The 20,669-nt window shown below is 32.8% G+C and overlaps 1 protein-coding gene across 1 annotated transcript in view; it reads left to right on the forward strand.

Annotated features, from left to right (window-relative positions):
- LOC127736090 (uncharacterized) overlaps window positions 1–20,669 on the forward strand; it is a 47,051-nt gene that overhangs the window by 19,715 nt on the left and 6,667 nt on the right. The window contains exons 14-21 of the mRNA XM_052246608.1: window positions 191–337; window positions 1,758–1,891; window positions 3,112–3,244; window positions 3,905–4,020; window positions 4,337–4,493; window positions 15,757–15,882; window positions 17,329–17,492; window positions 19,642–19,747. Of these exons, the coding sequence (XP_052102568.1) occupies window positions 191–337; window positions 1,758–1,891; window positions 3,112–3,244; window positions 3,905–4,020; window positions 4,337–4,493; window positions 15,757–15,882; window positions 17,329–17,492; window positions 19,642–19,747 (1,083 nt within the window). The remainder of the gene's footprint in view (window positions 1–190; window positions 338–1,757; window positions 1,892–3,111; window positions 3,245–3,904; window positions 4,021–4,336; window positions 4,494–15,756; window positions 15,883–17,328; window positions 17,493–19,641; window positions 19,748–20,669) is intronic.

Raw genomic sequence — 20,669 nt, forward strand, 5'->3', positions numbered from 1 at the left:
CTAACAAAAACAAAAAGACTCAAAGTATAGATCTGAGAGTACTCACAGTTACTGAGAGCTAGTGCAGATTCATTCATATGCATATAACAGCGATTATTAAATTGCGTTAGTTTTTTGAATTTGTATAATATAATGTTTTGTCATGAAAACTTGTATTAAAATGTCTTAAACATTTGAATTATAATTGCAGTTATCTGTATACATGGACGGCAAAGAGGTTTTGGATGCGTCATTCGCTTATAAATCTGTACCTGTTTCACCGTCATCTATAATAGACATGTGTATAAACCCAAGTAGTGAAAATATGCAAATTGCCACTTTCTACGGAAATTTAACAGTAGGTCTTTAAATTTATATAATCAACAAACCTGTTTAGATGAGTTTTTATGTTTGTGTGTGTGTGTGAATACGTTTGTGTGCTTGTTTATGCGAGCCTCTGTTTTTACATTAGAAATATTCCAAAACCAGAACAAGAAGGAGATGTGGTAAGATTACAAATTAGACATTATCTACCAGTGACAAATGGAGGAGAATTTAAACACTTGTTCGGTCAACGATGATCAAATCCATTCTTTACAGCAAGCTATGAATGGTCCGAAATGTAAAAGAAACACAACAGAGGATACAGCAAGCAGCTTAAATCAATCTTATACAACTAACTAAAATTATGACAGACAAATAAACAACGACAATCACTGGATACATGACTACATATTCTTGGCTTAGGACAGGCAGACATAAAGGATGTGGCGGGATTAAACGTGTTTGTTAGTGCTTTAGTAACCCTGGACTGTTGTGTAATATCACATCATTAGAAAATCATTTGGAAAGAGCTTGGCTCACCAGATCGGTTGCAACACAAACACTACTATAATGACAAAACACAAAGTACCGCTCAAAGTGTACTCGCAATTACTGAAAGCTAACTCAAAACCCAATACTACCTTGGTATTTGTTCTCTCATTTTATAAATTGACCTTAATAAATAGACGTACATTCATTCAAGCATAGTTGATCTGAATATCTTAGATTTCGAACAAAAATGAACAAATTTATTAAAATTAGTTTTGTAAATATGTAAAGAAACCCAACATTGTGAATAAAAAGTTATTTTAAAATAATTTTAGTTGCATCACGAATTTGTGAATCGTTGGAGAGTATCAGTGTGTCAGCCAACTAAAACATCCGTTATCTATCACGAATCCTACATATCAATTATTGCCTTTCTGACCATATATTTATCAGCCGAGCAATCAGCATTGTGAACACATGAAAAATAACTCTGACCAAACCTTTGATGTTGTTGTTTACTAAAACTTCCGAATATAAATTGAAGAAATTAAACATTTTTGGACTATTTGAGCTCAAATTTACATGTACATGGATTTACATTATAATAGAACGGTAGATGTGTTACATAGTATGCTTATTAAATGTTTTCAGAAAATCAGAGTCCTTTTGTTAGTAGTAGGTGACCTCCAAGATTTGGTATGATTTACAATGAGAAAAATATCAAACAGGGTCCAAATGAAGCGGATTTAAGCAAATATAGGATACCGAATGGCCTTCAACAATGAACAAAACCCATATCGTATAGCGGCTATAAAGGCCCGACATGACAATGTGAGAATATTTTTGGGTGATCCTTTTTTAAGTTCTTTTTAATTCCGACTGTTTCCATCCTTGAATTATAATTTTCATTGGCACACCTCCTTTAAACTACTCATTGAATTTATTTCTGTTTTTACTATTTGTAGCAATCTTATTCCGTTTTCTTAAAAGACTTGAAACCAGCTGTAACAATCACTGACATTGACAATACAAAGCTGGAGACTATTTCGTTTACATCACCTTTAAAGAAAGACCATTGGTATTCAATCAGTATAAGAAGGTAATAAATAACCCAGTTAATGAGATGGGGGAAGTTGACTGAAAAGTAAACGAGAGTCTTTGGATTCACGATTTAATATGTAAAAGAAGAACGTAAATCGAAAAAAAATATTCTAAAGTCTTACGAAGTGAAAATATAATCACTAAAGGAATCATGATATGAAAACCAAATCAGATATGTTATTGGAATCTGCGCTTTTAGAAGTTACCTTAACAACGATATTTATATATAATTGATGATCCTTCTTGTTTCAAAACGTGTCTTCAAGGTGTCTGCTTTGTCCAATTCATAGTTCCTATAGAAGTATTGTGGTGATCTTGAATTTCCATCAGTAGTTTGTCTAATATCAACCATAGACTGAACTTTCCCTTTTTAATAAAGAAAGAAGCACACAAACACTGAAGGTATTTGAATTCTATCATGTCCATCTCCGCCAAATATTCTTAAAGTAAGAAAATGTTAATTCCAGAATTTTATCGCAAGAAAGAATGCATAACTCTTTCGACCCGGCTGAACTATAAAGCACTATTTGCTTTCTTGTTGGTTGGTTCTTTATGGAATTCTCTTCCCAGGGTGTGTACCAAACTGACTTTGGCCTATATCTTCTAATATCATTTGCTTGGTAGAATTTTGATTAAACAAAATTAATTTTATTTTTCATCATCCCAACAGAAACAATATATTTTGACGTCAGGAATCTCATCTTAATTAAAAGAAATGTGTAAAAATTTAAGAAATCGCCACGCGAAACTTGATCTTACAAAATCGAATCGCAAAAGTTATATTCATTATTATGATACAATTCCTGAACAATGGTCTTTCGTAGTGATGACACGTGCTGGTCTAGAATCTGTACTCGAGACTTCTTCTTCATGCAGTTTACAATTACCAGTAGAGGGATTGTTGGAAATTTGAAATTCTATTCCATAGATGGTCTGAAGTAATCACCTAACGTCCATGGAATAAGATAATCGTACTTTGTGCTCAGAGAACAGATTGTACTTATGCGGATGTTATTATCCATGATAATAATCAGTGACCTTGTAAACCGAATGGGACATACATTTGACCAAATAAGTTGAATAGGAAAACTAGAATTTAAATATTATCACATTTCACATCCCTGCAAGGCAATGATTAATGCATATATACAAAGTAAAGGGTAAAAGTATTAAGGAATAGACGCCATATATGCATATTGTTTTTTTTTTTTTATATAGAAATGGTCGAACTGTAGAATTGCGACTGAAATCCTTGAATGATACCTCAGAGGAAATCGTTGAAGATTCATATGTACCAGGATTATCTACTCTACAGAGTACAATCTCAAGGGCAATTGTAGGGAAAACAGTCGTAAGTAATCAACATCATTTGTTATCCTGAATATATATGTTTCTTTATCTGATAGAATTCCGCATGTTTGAATTTACGTCGGAGTTCGGTATTTTTGTTAATACTTTTTAAATTGTAACCTTGATTTATATGTTCTGAATGGTTTTATGATATTTAAACATCGATAAACTGTTATTTTTAATATGAATGACAGGTTTTGTCTTTAAGGGTTACGACTATATTAATTAAAATTTTTTTGTACAATTGTTTCTTTTGATCTTTTGATCAATATCTAAAATTAATTTAGTTTTAATTTCTTTTTTATACGCCCGTTTACGGATCGTATTATGGTATATCGTTGTCCGTCTGTCCGTCCGTCCGTCCGTCCGTCTGTCCGACAATAACTCAAAAACGCTTTAACCAATTTGCATGAAACTTTGGTAAATTGTTTATATCTATTGACGTGAGCTCTTTTTCGATTTTAATAAATTTTCGATTTTACGTTTCCGAGTTATGGGGTTTTATTCATTAAAAAAGGGGATGTTTCTGATATGACATTGATGAGTTATGGAACTTTATTCTTTGAAAAATCGACGCAGCTCTTTATTTAAATTTGAAAACAAAGCAAACTTAAATAGGTTATTCTTATTTTCATATTTGCATCTATTATTCATATTACAGATACCTTCTGAAAGTTCCTATTTTTCGGGCTGTGTTAGTGATATTGTAGTAAACGGACAACATTTAGCAATGAGCAAAAAGAAAGGAACTATGAAACACTGCACTGCACCCGGATGGTACGTAAACATACATTTCTAAGACAGAAAGTAATGATTTTATCAATTTAATAATAAAGTTTTCTTCAATATCGCCTCATAAATATGTTGCGAATTCTCCATTATTTTGTTGGTTGAGCAGTTACAGCAATTATGTATGCATGGATGAAGCACAAAAATAACCAAATGCGCATTTAATGTACTTAGAAGTTGAAATGGGACATTCTGTCTCGTTAAGGTTTATTATCATTTTTCCAGGTTGAAATTACCAAAATGAATCGAGGAACGTATTTGCTAATGGTTTATTTTTAATATGCTACATATCTTTTAATTTCAGTAAAAGCAAACACTTCAAGTCGATGATTTTTGAAGGTGATGGCTTTGCCAAATTCTCTTTACATCTGATAGATGCATCATACATTGACAACATCCATCTAGGATTTCAATCGACACAGAAAGAAGGTGTTCTCTTATTTATCAACGATAAGCTGAAGGTAACCAAATTGTTCAAATCAAATAATGTACCAGGAATATATAATCTTAGCTGTATTTGGCAAAACCTTTCGGAATGTTTGACCCTCAATCCTCTTCAACTTCGTATTTTATTTGGCCTTTAAACTTTTTAAATTGGATGTTACTAATGAGTCTTATGTAGACGAAACGAGCGTCTTCAATACTTCTTTAAGACTGTTTGAGCAATGGTTTATATAAAGTCCACTTCCGCAACTATCCATTTGCTATTATTTTCTTTGTTCACCCTTCACATTTGCATCATAATATATATATTAGCACTTCAAAATTATATATCAGCTAGAATGGTGATTGGACCCCATAATTTTGTTCAAAGATTTATGTATATGTTAATTGAACAGAAGAACATAACAACTAGTGTTAACTTGACCTTGTCAGTTTGTTTTTGACTTAAGAGTTTGAATATCCTTTTGGTATCTTTTGACTCTCTTTTATAATCGTATGCTATTGATTTGAGTTTTCCACACATAAATATAGGCTTCTATTGAAACAGAAAGAATATGTAGAAGTATCTCGCTCTAAAATTTTTATATTAAAAGCAACTGTTAATCACGTAGACTTTCAAATTTCGATCGGAATAACATTAGGATGTACATCTCTGAGGAGCAAAACATTTCTAGAATTACACTTTTTTTCTGAACATGAGGGTTATTATTTTTGGGTTTATATGACTAAGAAAATATTTGATGAATAAAAAATCTTATGGTGGCGCACTTTTTTTTTTGCTACAGCCATTTGGAAGTACCCCATTTTTAATGATTTTCATATTTTTCATAAATTTTTACCCACTTTTGGGCTATTATCATAAAAAAAATCACAGTTTCACAATTAAACTTTTTTTCATACTTTCACTAAAGATGGAATGGACCAATCTGAATAAATTAAGCTTAAAAAACTGTAAGTTGGTGTTAATGTTAAAAGTTTAATAAAATTTTGTTGCTTTTGCGTATCAAATTGACCATGCTGTCAATTTTGTCAATTTGGAATTTTTCTCTTATTTAAGAACAAAATGCATATTATTTCAACTTCTTTGTTATAAATGATTGAAAAAATACATATATAAGAATTTTGAAAAGAAAATTGATATGGGATGTACATGTTTTTGGTAAAATGATTTCTTTGTACCCCTCACCCATTTTCTCAACATTTTGGCTGATGGCACTGACCGGATTGGTTATAAATTTTGAAAATTTTATTACTAAAAAACTACTTATTGTAAGTACACAATTTTTTCACAGTGTTGAGTTTGATTATTATATTTTTTAAATTCATTGATATTTTTCATTTGTATCACATGTTTGGAAATTATTCCAGAACGAGATTTCAACGAGACTTAAACATCAGAAGAATACATCTTTAATGGTATAGATTTTATAAAACGACTAAAAGACGAACAAAAGTACACAAAACACAACACAGAAAACCAAACACTGGGCAACACGAAACCCACTGAAAACTGGAATTGATCTCAGACGTCAATATAAGTGTTGTAAAACTTCATATCACAACCAGTGTCAAATTAAACATTCATGAGGATAATTACAAATGTTTAACCTATTTATTATATCGCCGATAGGGATATCCAAAATTCTGCGAAGAAGACAGTGGCAGAAATTATTATTTTGATCATACTTACTTGACGATACATGGAGAAAACTTCAGCACAACATGAAATTACACTTTATAAACATGGTGCGGTCTAAGGGCTTTTCTATATTTCCGTTGACCAGGAATGCATAAAGTTAACCATTTTAAAACCAAGCGTAAATGAATACTTGAGGAGCTATATGACCAAAAGGGACCTTAAAGTATCCTCCTTAGGCCAACTTTGAGAGTAGAAACTTTATATTATTGATAATGTTTAAATTTATCAACGAAGAAATTAAGAAAAGTGTGTTATAAATCATGACAGTATCGAAACACTGACGACTGAGATGATGATACATGTACATTCAGGGATTTTTGCCCCTGTTTTACATGTTTCTGTGGCTTTTTGTATTTGTTGTGTATGTTCTGGTGGTTTCCTGTTTCTGTGGATTTTGTTTCTGTCTGATTTATGTCTTTGTCTTGTATATTCTTGTTGATATCTGCGTGTTTAATATACATTTGGATTTATATCTCTGTCTTTTATGTCTTGTTGATTTCCGACAATTGTTTTTTGACAAAATCGATTGATTTTCAATGAAAAAAAAATGTCATCTGGTTGTATCTTAATTTCCTGCCTAATGTTTAAACGTTGTGTTTATGTTCAATATCTGCCTTTAATAGAAGCTCCATACTTTAATTCTTTCATGTTTGCGCAATGATTTATATAAAGTCCACTTCCGCAGTTCTCAGTTTGTTGTTATATGAATTTTCACCCTTCGTGTTTGCATTGTAATATATATATTAGCACTTCAAATAATTTACGTCAGTGTCATTTCAAGTAAAAGAAGGTGTTTTGACTCAATCCGTTTGCTTAAGACTTGCATAACTGTTAATTAAAAGGAAGAACATTACATCTAATGTTATCACGATAAGCGGATATTATTGCTTTGATTATTCCATACATAGAAATAGGCTCCAACAGAAAGAATATAAGGTTATGTAGAAGTATCGCACTCTAACTAAAACAATCATATTTTAAAGCAACAAGTTATCACGTAGACTTCTAAATTTCGATTTCATCAAGTAAATCATTTGAAATAACATTAATTGTATAAATTGTACTGCATCATATGCGCATTTCGACAATCAATGTCTCTTCAATGAAGCTGAAAGTGAGATCAATAAATCAGTTTATAATGATGTTAATAATAAGGAAGTTGAAATAAAACAAAAGATTTAAGTTTTCTTTTAATTTTAAGGTTAATTCCCTTTGCATAAATATTAATCTTCACTGACTTTGGCTAACGTTTGGATGGTATCTGATTTTCTGTTCTCCGTCCCTTTCTCTGAACCGCCTCGGTGGCCTCGTAGTAGCGTGTTCGCCATGAGCGCGAGAGGTCGTGGGTTCGAACCCGTCCGGGTCTAACCAAAGACTTTAGAATTTATATTTGCTGCTTCTCCACTAAGCACGCGGCATTAAGGAGTAACAGCAAAGACTGGTCTGCTCGGAGACAGAATAATGTGTCCGGGTAAGGTAACATGTCTTCCTGCGGACTGTCAACTTAAATATCCGGCTCAGCGTGTCGGTCTAGTACAAAGCAGGGCTAATATTCAAATTACATTAACATCTTCTCGTCCTGAATATGCATATTAATTTTCCGCTGGACGTAAAGCACCCATCCATCATCATCATCATCCTTTTCTCTGAGAGCTTTTGTATTTCTTTTACCTTTCCTAATTGATATTATGAGCATACCAGATAAATGTGAATCAATACATTTCTTCAAAGGGAATCTGATTAAGTATCTTAAAAAATAAAATGGGGTGATTACAATGAAAGAAAGGTGAAAATGCACCGGTCTTCGACTTTTTGCTAACTTAGTCTATTGTTCAGCGTTCTAACTGTGGTAATTTTTTTTAAATTAGTTGTTAAAAAGTCCTAAGACAAGCGAAATTCCTTTCTCAATTTAAACCATGAGTTTTGTTATTAAGTTTTGTGTTCAATCGTCATTTTCTGTCTACTGACATTCGCAGTTCTTGGTGTGAGGCAGATCCTGATGTTTCTTCGTATGGTCCAACGTTTAAAGTTGTACATTAGTCCAAAAAAACTGGGCAACCTGAACAAGGTCAAATGTCATCAATTGATAGACTGAAATTTGGCCAATCATTTGGTTTTCAATTTTATCTTTTGAACTATATGTCTAACTTTCACCACACATAGCTGGAGGAAGCCAGAGACCCTATTCTTGCATAAGTCAGTAAGTCAAAGGTGAGAAAAGTTTGAGACACAAATCGTATCTTTCCTTTTTTTTTTGGATGGATAATGCACCTCGGGTAAAAAAGATCCTGTTTTATTTTCAAGTCAAAGATTTAAGGTCAAGGTAACAGCAGCAATTTGAGCAAATTTGTCTCTCAACATTGGGCTTGAATTGTCAACAGACTTTCCAGTCTGATGCATGATTTTTTATTATTAATTGCTTTTGGCTTTTAACTAGCTGTCAGTAACTGCGAGTACTCTCAAATCGTACTTTCTTGTTTATTTGACCTGTTGATAGTAATGGTAATGCTTTTTGGTTATTTAATGTTATTCAGGGTTATATCTGGTCTATATACCAGCTTTGATAAGTGTTTGGTATAACTATAAATTTTCACATCTTCGTACTTTGAACATCAAAATTATTTATTTTGTTAAAATATTTCCTTTCTCTATTTGAACTGTACACGTATACCTAGCAACAAAATTATTTTCATTTACCTGTGTTTAAAGTAATTACAAATGGCTGATATTTTTGTTCAAGCATATTGTTTTTCTTAAATTGTTTAACATTTCCAAGCGGTATAACATGTTACTTTTATTATTCTTCCCTTAGTTTATTTATTTTTTATTTACATTGTATCATAGATCAAATTTATTTGTTCAGTGTATGTTCACTTGTGTTAATATGTCTTTTGATTGAGTTAAGCCATTTCAATTGATATTTTATAGTGTATCTTTCTATGTTGTGGTGTAACACTATTGTTTCAGATAAGGGTGAAGGTTTGGTACCATTAAAACGTTTAAACCCGCTGCAATTGTTTGCACCTGTCCTAAGTCAGGAATCTGATGTTCAATAGTTGTCGTTTGTTGATGTGGTTCATAAGAGTTTTTCGTTTCTTGTTTTTTTATATAGATTAGACCGTTGGTTTTCCCGTTTGAATGGTTTTACACTAGTAATTTTTGGGGCCCTTTATAGCTTGCTGTTCGGTGTGAGCCAAGGCTCCGTGTTGAAGACCGTACTTTGACCTATAATGGTTTACTTTTATAAATTTTGACTTGGATGGAGAGTTGTCTCATTGGCACTCATACCACATCTTCTTATATCTATTCAATATTCTTAACACAAAGCATTCTTCTTTTGCTACAGATCCAAACAGATCGCAACTCGGCTTATACACCCATGGTGCTTCTGTACAATTTTTTACAATTTCGGGTACCTAATAATTTCTTCTTCTCTCTGTAAAATTAATTTAATAGATAGTTGCACAGCGCGAACTGTTTGTTTCTTATAATGTCAGATCTTGAAGTTCAAGTCCTGTTGCACTTTTAAAAGGCCAGTTTAAGTTACTTAGCACTTAAATACAGTCACCTTTTTTTTCTTATGTCTGCAAGCATATTTAACCCAGCCACATTCTATATGTGCCTGTCCCATGTCAGGAACCTGTAATTCAGGGGTAGTTGTTAGTAGCTGTATACCATATTTGGTTTTCGTTTATTGTTTTGTACATATACCAGGCTGCTAGTTTCCTCGTTTGAATTGTTTGTTTTTCATCTGTCATATCGGCGCCTTTTACAGTTTGCGATGCGTTATGAATTGCCAATTGTTGAAGGTTGTATGATGACCTATAGTTTCTAACTTCTACGTCATTTGATTGGGGACTTTCCTTTTTGAATTTTCCTCGGAGTTCAGTATTTTTGTGATTATACTTTTTAGTCTCTAGTGGAAAGTTGAATCATTGGCACATCTTCTTATTTTTATATGGGTGCGATATTTAACACCATCTTAATAATTATCAATCTATTTTAATGTTTTACACCCTACAGAGTTTTAACTGTGAAATATCACACTAGGATGGTATTTTAGCATTTTAAACTATTGACATGAAATAGGCGTGGCTCTAGCTAGCAGGTGAATTTAATCAATGCTAACAAAAAAGGGGAAACGATGCTAATGGAACAATCAAAACCAATGATACGTCCACGAAAGCAACCCCCCCCCCCCCCCCCCCCCAAATAAAAAAACCCGAATAAAACAAGACAGCACAAACAACGGTAAACAAAACCCATCACAGAAAATTAAGATTGAACAACAAAAACAGAGAATGAAGTCGGACCTGGTGATGTAAAAAACGAGGAAATGAGGACGGATTTATGCCTAGGAAAATGCATCACATCAGTGATCATCTGTTTTACTGATACTCCACAACGGTCATGTAAATTGTAATGGCCACCATGAAACTTGAGAGAACTTCAACTTTACGGTTAAGAATACTTAGTTCAAAAGTTTATTACACGGGTTCCATAAAATAAATCCTGAAAGGAAATGCTAGACCTAAAATAAGTGGGAGGTTCATTCTCCATATGCATTGCTGCTGGAATGTTGAACATAAAAGAAGTTCACAATGGAAAATAATATGATCATCTTTTTTGTCGAAAAGTAAAGTTCATAACCGACTTCATTGTCATCTTTTAGATATAAGTCAATATAAGAATCAGACCTAACTGTGTCTGTGTTATCTCTTATTACAAGTTAAAATGGCTAAAATCGTCACCCAACGTTGAAATATTAAGTGAAATGACCGGGAAGTTAAAGAATAATGCTACTATATAAACATAATGAGATGTGCTATGATTGCCAATGAGATAACTATCCACTTGAGTTTAAATGACGTGGATGCAAGCAATTATAGCATCTTTTCTTTCTGACTGAGATGCCTCTGCATGAATTGAGCCTCATACGAATAATGTATAGTTGGCAACAAGAGCAGAACTGTTGGTTTGATATAGGAATGATGACTCTGCATTGAAAAACACGTCAACTTTACGTTATAAATGTGTAATGTAAATAAAAAAATAAAACGTTCTGACCTGGTCAGAAACATTTTTGATAAAGACCGGTTTTTATAAAGTTTTGATTCGTCCCTCCAACAACTTAATATTTGTATGTACGTTCACTAATCTTTGAAGGAGATACCAGGTTGGCATGTAAAACCAAAAGTTTGACTAGTTCTGTTAAATGTGCATATAAATTTAGATTGAAAAAAAACTTATTGATTGGGAAAGTGAAACAATTTTCTATCACTCAGTATCCGTTCTCGTCGTTTGTCGTTACTTTTTTCTCACAATCCTTCTCTTCTGAAAATAATGGCTAATATCTACCAAGCGTTACCTGTTGCTCCCTAAGAGGGTCTTCCGTTAACTTTATTTCCATTATATCTGACCCTCATTACAGCTATGGCGGAAAACTTCACGTATTGCTAACTTTAAAAAAAAACCAAATCTATTAAAGACTTGAAAAATCCTGTTATGTGTCAATCGCTCTTAACAGTTTTAAATATCGTTCCCCGTCAATTATAAATTGAAATGAGTGTCATAGCATCATCCACGACTCACTCCGTACTTACTGCTTGAAATGGATTAAACGAGAAAAAGCTGACATAAATCCTTAGATTCTCTTTTTAATTCAGTAATGAACATAGTTGATATTTGTATTAAACATTTTAAAGAACATTTTACTCCCAACAACAACCATAATAGCCCTATTTCTCGTATCAAACATAAGCTAAAATAACTTGCCAAGGAATTTGGCTGATAAGGCTGCTAATAATATCATTAATGTCTGACGTAAATTTTACATAGAGGTTTTGCAAAAGGAAATCACGAATTCACCAACATTCCAACTGACAAATGACATCTGTAACAAACATAAACTTTTAACTACCTCTTTACAAGCAGAACCAAATACAATGAAAGTTCCAACTATGTACTGTCTTCCGAAGCTGCACAAAGCACCTTACAAATATAGTTTTATTTCGTCTTCAATCCATTGTTCCACTACTGAACTGTCTGTTCTACTTACTTATACACTTGGTTCAATCAAAAACCTGGTAATAAATTGTTTTAATAAGGCCTTTGAAATTAGTGGAATAAATTCCTTGGAAGTACTTGATAAATTGCATGCTTATATTGGTGATTTCGAATCTGTTCAAAGTTTTGATTTTTCTACCCTATATACCACTTTGCCTCACAATCTCATTAAGAAAAAATTTACACACCTATTTAAATGGGCATTTAAAATGTCAGAATGCGAATGTATATGTTGAAACTCTTTTAGGTCATTTTTTAGTAACAACGAACAAAAGAACTATGTCAATTGGACCTGCTTTGATACGATAACTGCCCTTGAATTTTTACTAGATAACATTTTTGTTCGCTATGGAGATTCCATATATCGTCAAGTTATTGGAATTCCAATGGGGACTAACTGTGCACCACTTATTGCGGACCTCTTTCTGTATTGTTATGAGTTGCAATTCATGACTAAAATCTGCAAAGACCCATCCAAACAACATATGATACAAAAATTTAATAACACTTTTAGATATTTGGATGATATATTGCCTCTCAATAATGTCGACTTCAGTATATACACTAAAAAGATTTATCCTGCTGAACTGACTTTAAATAAAGCTAATACTAACAATGAACACTGCCCTTTCCTGGATCTGATATCTTTATCTTTAACGGGAAGCTTAATACCAAAATGTATGATAAAAGAGATGATTTTTCATTTCCTATTTTTAATTATCCATTTTTAGATGGTGGCGTTCCCTTATGGTGTTTTTATATCTCAACTTGTTCGATTCGCTCGTGTATGTAACAACGTATTTGATTTTAACGAAAGAAATATCTGTATTACTGAAAAATTATCACACCAAGGTTTTCGATATCACAAAATAGTCAAAACATTTACTAAATTTTATCATCGGTACAAGGACATTATTCGTAAATATCAATCAATATGCAGACATCTTATACGTTCAGGTATTTCACATCCAATTTTTTATGGTAATATTCTGTACAAAGCACAAAAATGTCGACATTCACCACAAAAGCTAACCAAACCTTTAAACAGACTTATTCAGAAGGGATATAGTTACGATACTGTTGTCAGATCATTAAAGATGGCATATTTTGGTATTAATATTGTTTTACTCATAGGGTATTTGCATCGGAAATACACATATTTGTTCTAAAACCAGTTGTTGGCATGATACGGGTTATGTTCTTCTCATATATTTTATGATGGTATGATAATAAACCCCTAATGGGAGGGATTGTGCTTGATTTTCATATGATGAAGACATAATCTTTCAATCAGTTAAATTGAGGTCTGGAGCTGGCATGCTAGTAACTGCTAGTAGTCCCTTTTTAATTTATGTATCATTGTCATTTTGCTTAGTTTCTTTTGTACCTTTTCTGACATCGGACTCAGACTACTTTTAAACAGAGTTTTACTGTGCGTATTGCTATGTGTTTGTTTATTCTACATTGGCTAGAGGTATTGGGGGAGGGTTGAGATATCACAAAACCCCGCCGCATTTTTACGCATGTCCCAAGTCAGGAGGCAACTGGCGTTTGTTATTCTTGTATGTTTTTTTAATTTTAGTTCATTTATATGTTTTGGAGTTTGGTTTGAAGTCCATTTTCATTGAACTAGTTCACATTTTGTTTAGGGGCCAGCTGAAGACCGCCTCCGGGTGCGGGGGTTTCTCGCTGTGTTGAAGACCCATTGGTGGCCATCGGCTGTTTTCTGCTCTTTGGTCGGTTTGTTGTCTCTCTGACACATTCCCCATTTCCATTCTCAATCATATTGATTGATACATTTATGATACTCTGTAAGAATCGGGGGTTATAATTCCATATGCCTTTAAACACAACAGCTGCACCACATGCTATAACATATGGACAATGTTGAATAAAGTATTCCTCTCCGAATTATGGTCTATGCAAAACTAATTCATACCACCCAGCATAAAACAGGACTAGTTATATATTGTTTTTACTAAAAAAATGCACAAACATGTGACAACCCAAAAGGTAACATTTTTGATTGAATATTACACTTATGGCACTCATTTGATTTCAGTTAATTTGATAAAAAGACCTCTCATCACAACCAGAAGAATTTCGGAATGCTTATTATATTTTGAAATTCAATGCAAAGATATTTGAAAATTAAGTATAATTGCTTCTGAACTTTACGAGATGGAATACGTTTTATAGGGTGACCATAGTGGACAATGGGTTACATCTAGTTGAGAGATGCCTTTAGTTATACTATTGCAAAAGTAAAGAATCTTAGATTGAATGTTTTTCTACAGATCATTTGCATGCATGTTATAGTATCCAAATGTAATACTCACAACCTTTATAAACACAGGATTACACTTATTCTGAAGGCCAGTTTTGATTCCTGATAAAATATATTTTAGCAATTTTGAAAGAGGTTTCGTTTAGCAAATATTCCATAACATTTCTATTTTTGACGTTATTGTTAATCTAAAGGAAAAGAGAATATTTCTAATGTTAACTTATGACTTCGATGTTTCTTTAAATCAGTATTTCCTTAATAGAGAGTTGCTGCTTACAAGGTCTTAAAACTAGGTTCCGAGTGGTAAAATTGAAGTCATCTCTTTTTGTGGACTCCATTACGAGTTGTTTGAACTTACATGAACTACCCGACAAGTGCCATATATTGAGCAGGATCTGCTTTCCCTCCCGGAGCATCTGAGATAACCCACGGTTTTAGAAGAGTTTGTGTTGCTCAGTCTTTATTTTTCTGTGTTGTTATTTTGTAGACTGATGTTTGTCTTATCATCGTTTTCGTTTTTTGCTCTAGCGTTGTCATGTGTCTTCTACATATGAGTTTGAATATTCCTTTGCTATCCTTCACCTCTCTTGAAGTCAAATATAAGTATACATTTTCATGAATTCAATGGCAATCCTCCAAATATTCATACGCATATTTTAAAATCCCTTTGCTCTTGTTTATGGTACAATGTGCTTCACCTATTAATCAAAATACGTATGTATATTTTTGGATCCAAACTTGATTTTTCTTGATGGTACTTGATATATGTAAATTTTCCTGAAGGTTCCTTGAAGGTGGGGTGTATCTTGTACAAATTTCAAGAAGTTTCAAGCCCTGATGTAAATATAAAATTGAGAATGGAAACGGGGAATGAGTCAAAGAGACAACAACTCGACCAAAGAGCAGAAAACAGCCGAAGGTCTTCAAAACAGCGAGAAAATCCCGCACCCGGAGGCGGGCTTCAGTTGGCCCCTAAACAAAAATGTTCTAGTTCAGTGAAAATGGACGTCACACTAAACTCCGGAACATATAAATAAACCAAAATAAAATGTTTTAGAAGTAGAAAAGAATAAAAAATATTCCTACTTTAGCTACTAAAAACCTAAAATGTTTGGTCTTCAATCACAATTGAAGACAATATAACATAAAAAAAAACACAACCAATATACGTTTTAATTGGAAATATAAAATCCTGACACTTGAATCTTTTTTAAATATTTTTTTTTAGTCATTGCAAGTGCTCATATCGCTCAGTGAGGGAGCATTACATATTGAAGTCAGTACCAGAAGGGGAACAACTGTCCTCAGAAGTTCAAAAGATACTTATCATGATGGAGCTGATCACATGTTGAAAGTAAGTATTACTTATTACCTCCGTCTCATAGTAAAATTGAATTACAAGGTATATTTCGTTGAAGCCTTGATTCAAAATTCAGGTTACAATTAGGAGTTTTTTTGCGCCGTAATTTCAGCTTATCGAACGTGATCCTTAGAAGAAACAACCGCAAATTAGTTTAAGAATAAGAAGATGTGATAGCAACTGAGTAAAACAAGCTCTATCTAACTTTTAGGGTAATCTGTTTGAAGACTTTATGTAATTCATGAGTGGGTTTGCGTTAACACATCAATTAACTCCTAGATAATTGAATATTTACTGATAATTAATTTATAACAAGACATGAAACATTTACTCCTTTTAATCATTTCTACATACGCTTCTCGTTGAATTCAAATTGCAAAAGGTAATTTGAAAAACTTAAAATATCATTTTTGTCGGAAAATCTCTTCATTATCAACTTTTGATAGTGTCTACGTTAGTTGGGATCATTATGTTTTCGGTCTTTTACGTCCGTCCGTTTGTCCGCTCATTCGTGTCATATCAGGAAAAAATGTCTGGGAAAGTTTGTAAACCATTAAATTGTGGTCAAATTGCAAATTTATGCACGTGTTTATTTTTGCCAAATTACGGTATCGATTCCTATTTCATGGTTCACTAAATATACAAATGTGATAGTGCGAAATCAATACATTCCCATATTAGGTTGAAACTTGGAATTGATTTAAAGGAATTAAATGCTAAATAACGTATGAACCGATTTCATAGAAATGTGATAATGCGAGCGTGCATGGCGTTTTATGGACACATATTCTTGTTAAAAAAGACAAACAAGGAACACAATCGCCAGATATAGATATATAAATGCATACACCCTTACGATTTTGTCGTCCAATACAATTTTCGTCTTACTTTAAGGCAAATTACAATTGATGTATAATTTGATCAAATTTAGATTATAAAAAGAAATAAATCATGTACGCTGTTTTTGATGCCCCGCCGTAGCAGAGGGGCATTAATTATTTCCCTTGTCCGTCTATAAGTCGGTCAGTCCGTCCGTCCGTCCGTTCGTCCCAAAATTGGTTTCCGTTCTCTAACTTTAATTTGCCACAACCAAATGTTATGAAGTTTATACACCACAAAACACAGTTCAAGTTCAAATTTGGGTTACATCACTTTTACCGTTCTTGAGTTATGTCACTTTATAACGTTATATGCATCATCTGTGTCCCATGGACGCATTCTCCATTTATTTTTCATTTCAATATTTCTGAATGTTATTATTGCTTTATTTCGTTTTAGCTGGGATATGACTAAATTAATGTCTTCTGTTTTTCATAACAGGTATTAATTAAGTCAAGTAACATTTTTATGCATTATATGTATTGTAAAAAGGGATGACAATAAGTATTGAAAGACGACAAGTCAAGAAACTATTGTTCATGTAAATAAGTTATATTCTAGGTTGTATTTGGTAATGATGTTATAGAAGTGACAACGGATCATCTGGATGATACATTCGAACAGGAACTAGCCCGACAGGAGATCACATCACGTATTGCTGATGGGATATATCTTGGTGGACTAGGTGTTCAGAGTCATTCTCTGTCAGGGAAAGCAAAACTAAGGTTTGCACATTTCCAACGAAAAATACCAGCTTAATTTCAAAAGATTGTTTATTTTGTGACCGCTTTTATACTGTCATCAGTTGTAAATTGTGGAGGTCAGATTTTAGAAAGAACTTGCAAAGGAGTAATTTTAGGATAATTAAGACCAAAGCTCAATTTCTCTTGATTATTTGTTAGTTGACACAGTTCAGTTCTTCTTAAGAGTCTACATTCCGGATAGAGTTTACTACTGTATTCACATTTTGTGGCATACTAGTATTTGATAGCAAAGTGATTTATAGTTTTCGGGACTGTCTGATCAGGAAGACAAGATGTAAATAAAGGCAACAGTAGTATACCGCTGTTTGAAATTCATAAATCGATTGAGAAAAAAACAAATCGGGGTTACAAACTAAAACTGAGGGAAACACATCAAATATAAGAGGAGAACTACGACACAACAGAAACACAACATTAAAATGTAACACACACAGATACGAACTATAATATAACAGTGGCCATTTTCCTGACTTGGTACAGGACATTTTAAGAAAAAATTAGTGGGTTGAACATGGTTTTGTGGTTAGCCAAACCTCCCGCTTTTATGGCAATGTTAAATATAACATTAAAATGACAACATTACATGACAGGACTACAATACAAATAAATGGGAGAACATATAGGATAGAGAAACATACGAATAAAAGCTAACAAAAGGTACCAGGTTTAAAATTTAAAACGCGCGTTTCGTCCACACAAGACTAACCAGTGACGCTCAGATAAAAAAAATTGGAAAGCCAAAACAAGTACAAAGTAAAATACTAGTAGGTCAATATAGCCGGAATTGCCAATGCCCTTAAAAAGGACGATTTTTATCCTTTTATTGCGTTTTGGGCAAAAATTATAGAAAATTGAGACAAACAGAAAAATTATCAGCAAGACAGATCAACAAATAGGTCAACAAAGCGAAAATTGCCAATCCTCTTCTTATAGGACTTACTGCCCTTGGAGGATGATGCTAAGTCATTTTTGTGTTTTTCAATACCGTCATAGTCATGATAATTTTTTGGACTAGTATTGTGAAAATAATTGTATGAATTTCAAGATTATAATATATTCGTTACAAAAATACATCACTGTTTGTGATGTCCTGTGCTGTCGTTAATGGATGATGTTCGTTGTTATTCTTCGGTTTACATGTTGTAACGACTATTATATTATTTATTTGTGCGTTTCTCTATGCTGAGTGTTTTTGCGTTTGTTTGTACTGTAGTTCTGTCACGTAGTGTTGTCATTTTAGCAAAGTTTTTTTTTAACATTGCCAAATAAGCGGAAGGTTTTGCTAGCCATTACAGGTTCAACCCACCATTAATTTTCTTAAAATGTCCTGTACCAAGTCAGGAATATGGCAGTTGTTATCAAGTAGTTCGTTTCCATGTATGTTGGCGTTTGTTTTTGCTGCACTTCAGTGTTTCTGTTGTTCAGTTGTTTTCCTCTTATAGTTGATGTGTTTCCCTCGGTTTTATTTTGTAGCCCGGATATGTTTTCTCTCAATCGATTTATGACTTTTGAACAGCGGTATACTTCTGTTGCCTTTATTTGGCAAAAACAAAAGCAGATAAAGAGAAAATGAATAGAACAATTTGATCAGCAATACAAGAGCAACAACAACAAAAAATTTAGTCATGGATTATATTCTACTCTACAATGTTGAAGTTTTGTAGTATGGCCATTGTTGAAGAATCAGGTGATACTAGCTTTTTAGAGCCTCTAGTTTCATTTAAATGTTTTTCATGAGCAATTTTTGTTTCTATTGTGAAATTTTAACTCTCAATGAGATTATCGGTAACATAAAGGGCTTAGAAGTTTAAGCTATTTTTTGCCATCACTTAGACTATTTGAAATACGGTAGAGAACTTTATTTCCTTTGGAGACTATTAAGATTGGTTTGCTAACATTTAATATAGTTTGTTAACTACCTTTCAAAGGTCGATGATTTATACCGGGTACTTTTCTTTTCTTTAAGATTTACAGTTTTAAAATTGTAAAATTTAAGACATTAAAACATATGGAACAAATAATAGTTGCATAATATACATTTAGTTTTAATTATGCTATTACAGCCATTAATATTTTCAAGGAATTAGATAAACGATGTGATTTATTGCAGATCATTCAGCGGTTGTATATCATCATTTTCAATAAGCAATAAAGAAATACCTTTATATATGATTGATGAAAGTAAAAACGTATATTATGGAAAATGTAGTGAAAATGTAAGTATAAGGTTAATAAATAACAGATATATTATACCGAAACACCTGTCATAAATCAAAAACCGTGGTCCACTGGTCATGAAATAAAAGTTCTTCATAATATAAGTTCCGAGTGGAAGAGATATTCAGTTATATAATGTTCATTGGAACATATATTACAGTATTTGTTCCTCACGGAATAAATAGTAAAGAATATTTGTCCAAACTTCTGTTAGCTGGAACCTAACGTTGACACACATAACAATGCAACAACAGGAAAAAACAACAGATGGGATGACAAATGGGAAAAGATATAAACGAACACAGAACACTTAAGACGAAAGTCTCTGAGAACCCTGCATGTAAACGAAAATAACACTTGATTAATTTCGTGCGTCCGAAGTGCTTGTCTAGATTTATCTTCATCGGGGACGCTCAAATCCAACCATTTAATGTATAAGAATAAAAACACATGAAGAGCTATATGATCAAAAGGTATGTAACATGCGTTGACTCCGGTAGCATTGCCAAAGCAAGAAATGATACAATACGATACATATATAACTAAAATGACCTGACTAGTGTACTCAGTCAATTTTTTGAACAAATAAAATGTTGGGTAATAACAACCGTAAATACTCTGCAGTGATATCATTTTATTAACTTATGTTTAATGCCAGCACATTGTGTTTGGGGGTAGTATTGGACATTCATATCTCTCATATCTTTTCGTTGTCATTAGTTTTTTATTGTCAAAACAATTGAGTCATAAATGTAATAAATAACTGAAAGATATGAATAAAAGGTAGCGTAGGGTATACGACATAAGGACAGCAAATTAATGAAACAGAAACATAGAAAGACATCTGCAGTTTAAAATTTTACATGTTATTGGATTATAGACAGGTGTCTTCACACAAGATGTAAAGCTTTAAATCGCACA

Source organism: Mytilus californianus, unplaced genomic scaffold, assembly GCF_021869535.1.
Source record: "Mytilus californianus isolate M0D057914Y unplaced genomic scaffold, xbMytCali1.0.p SCAF_3, whole genome shotgun sequence".
In the NCBI taxonomy this organism is placed as follows: Eukaryota; Metazoa; Mollusca; class Bivalvia; order Mytilida; family Mytilidae; genus Mytilus; species Mytilus californianus.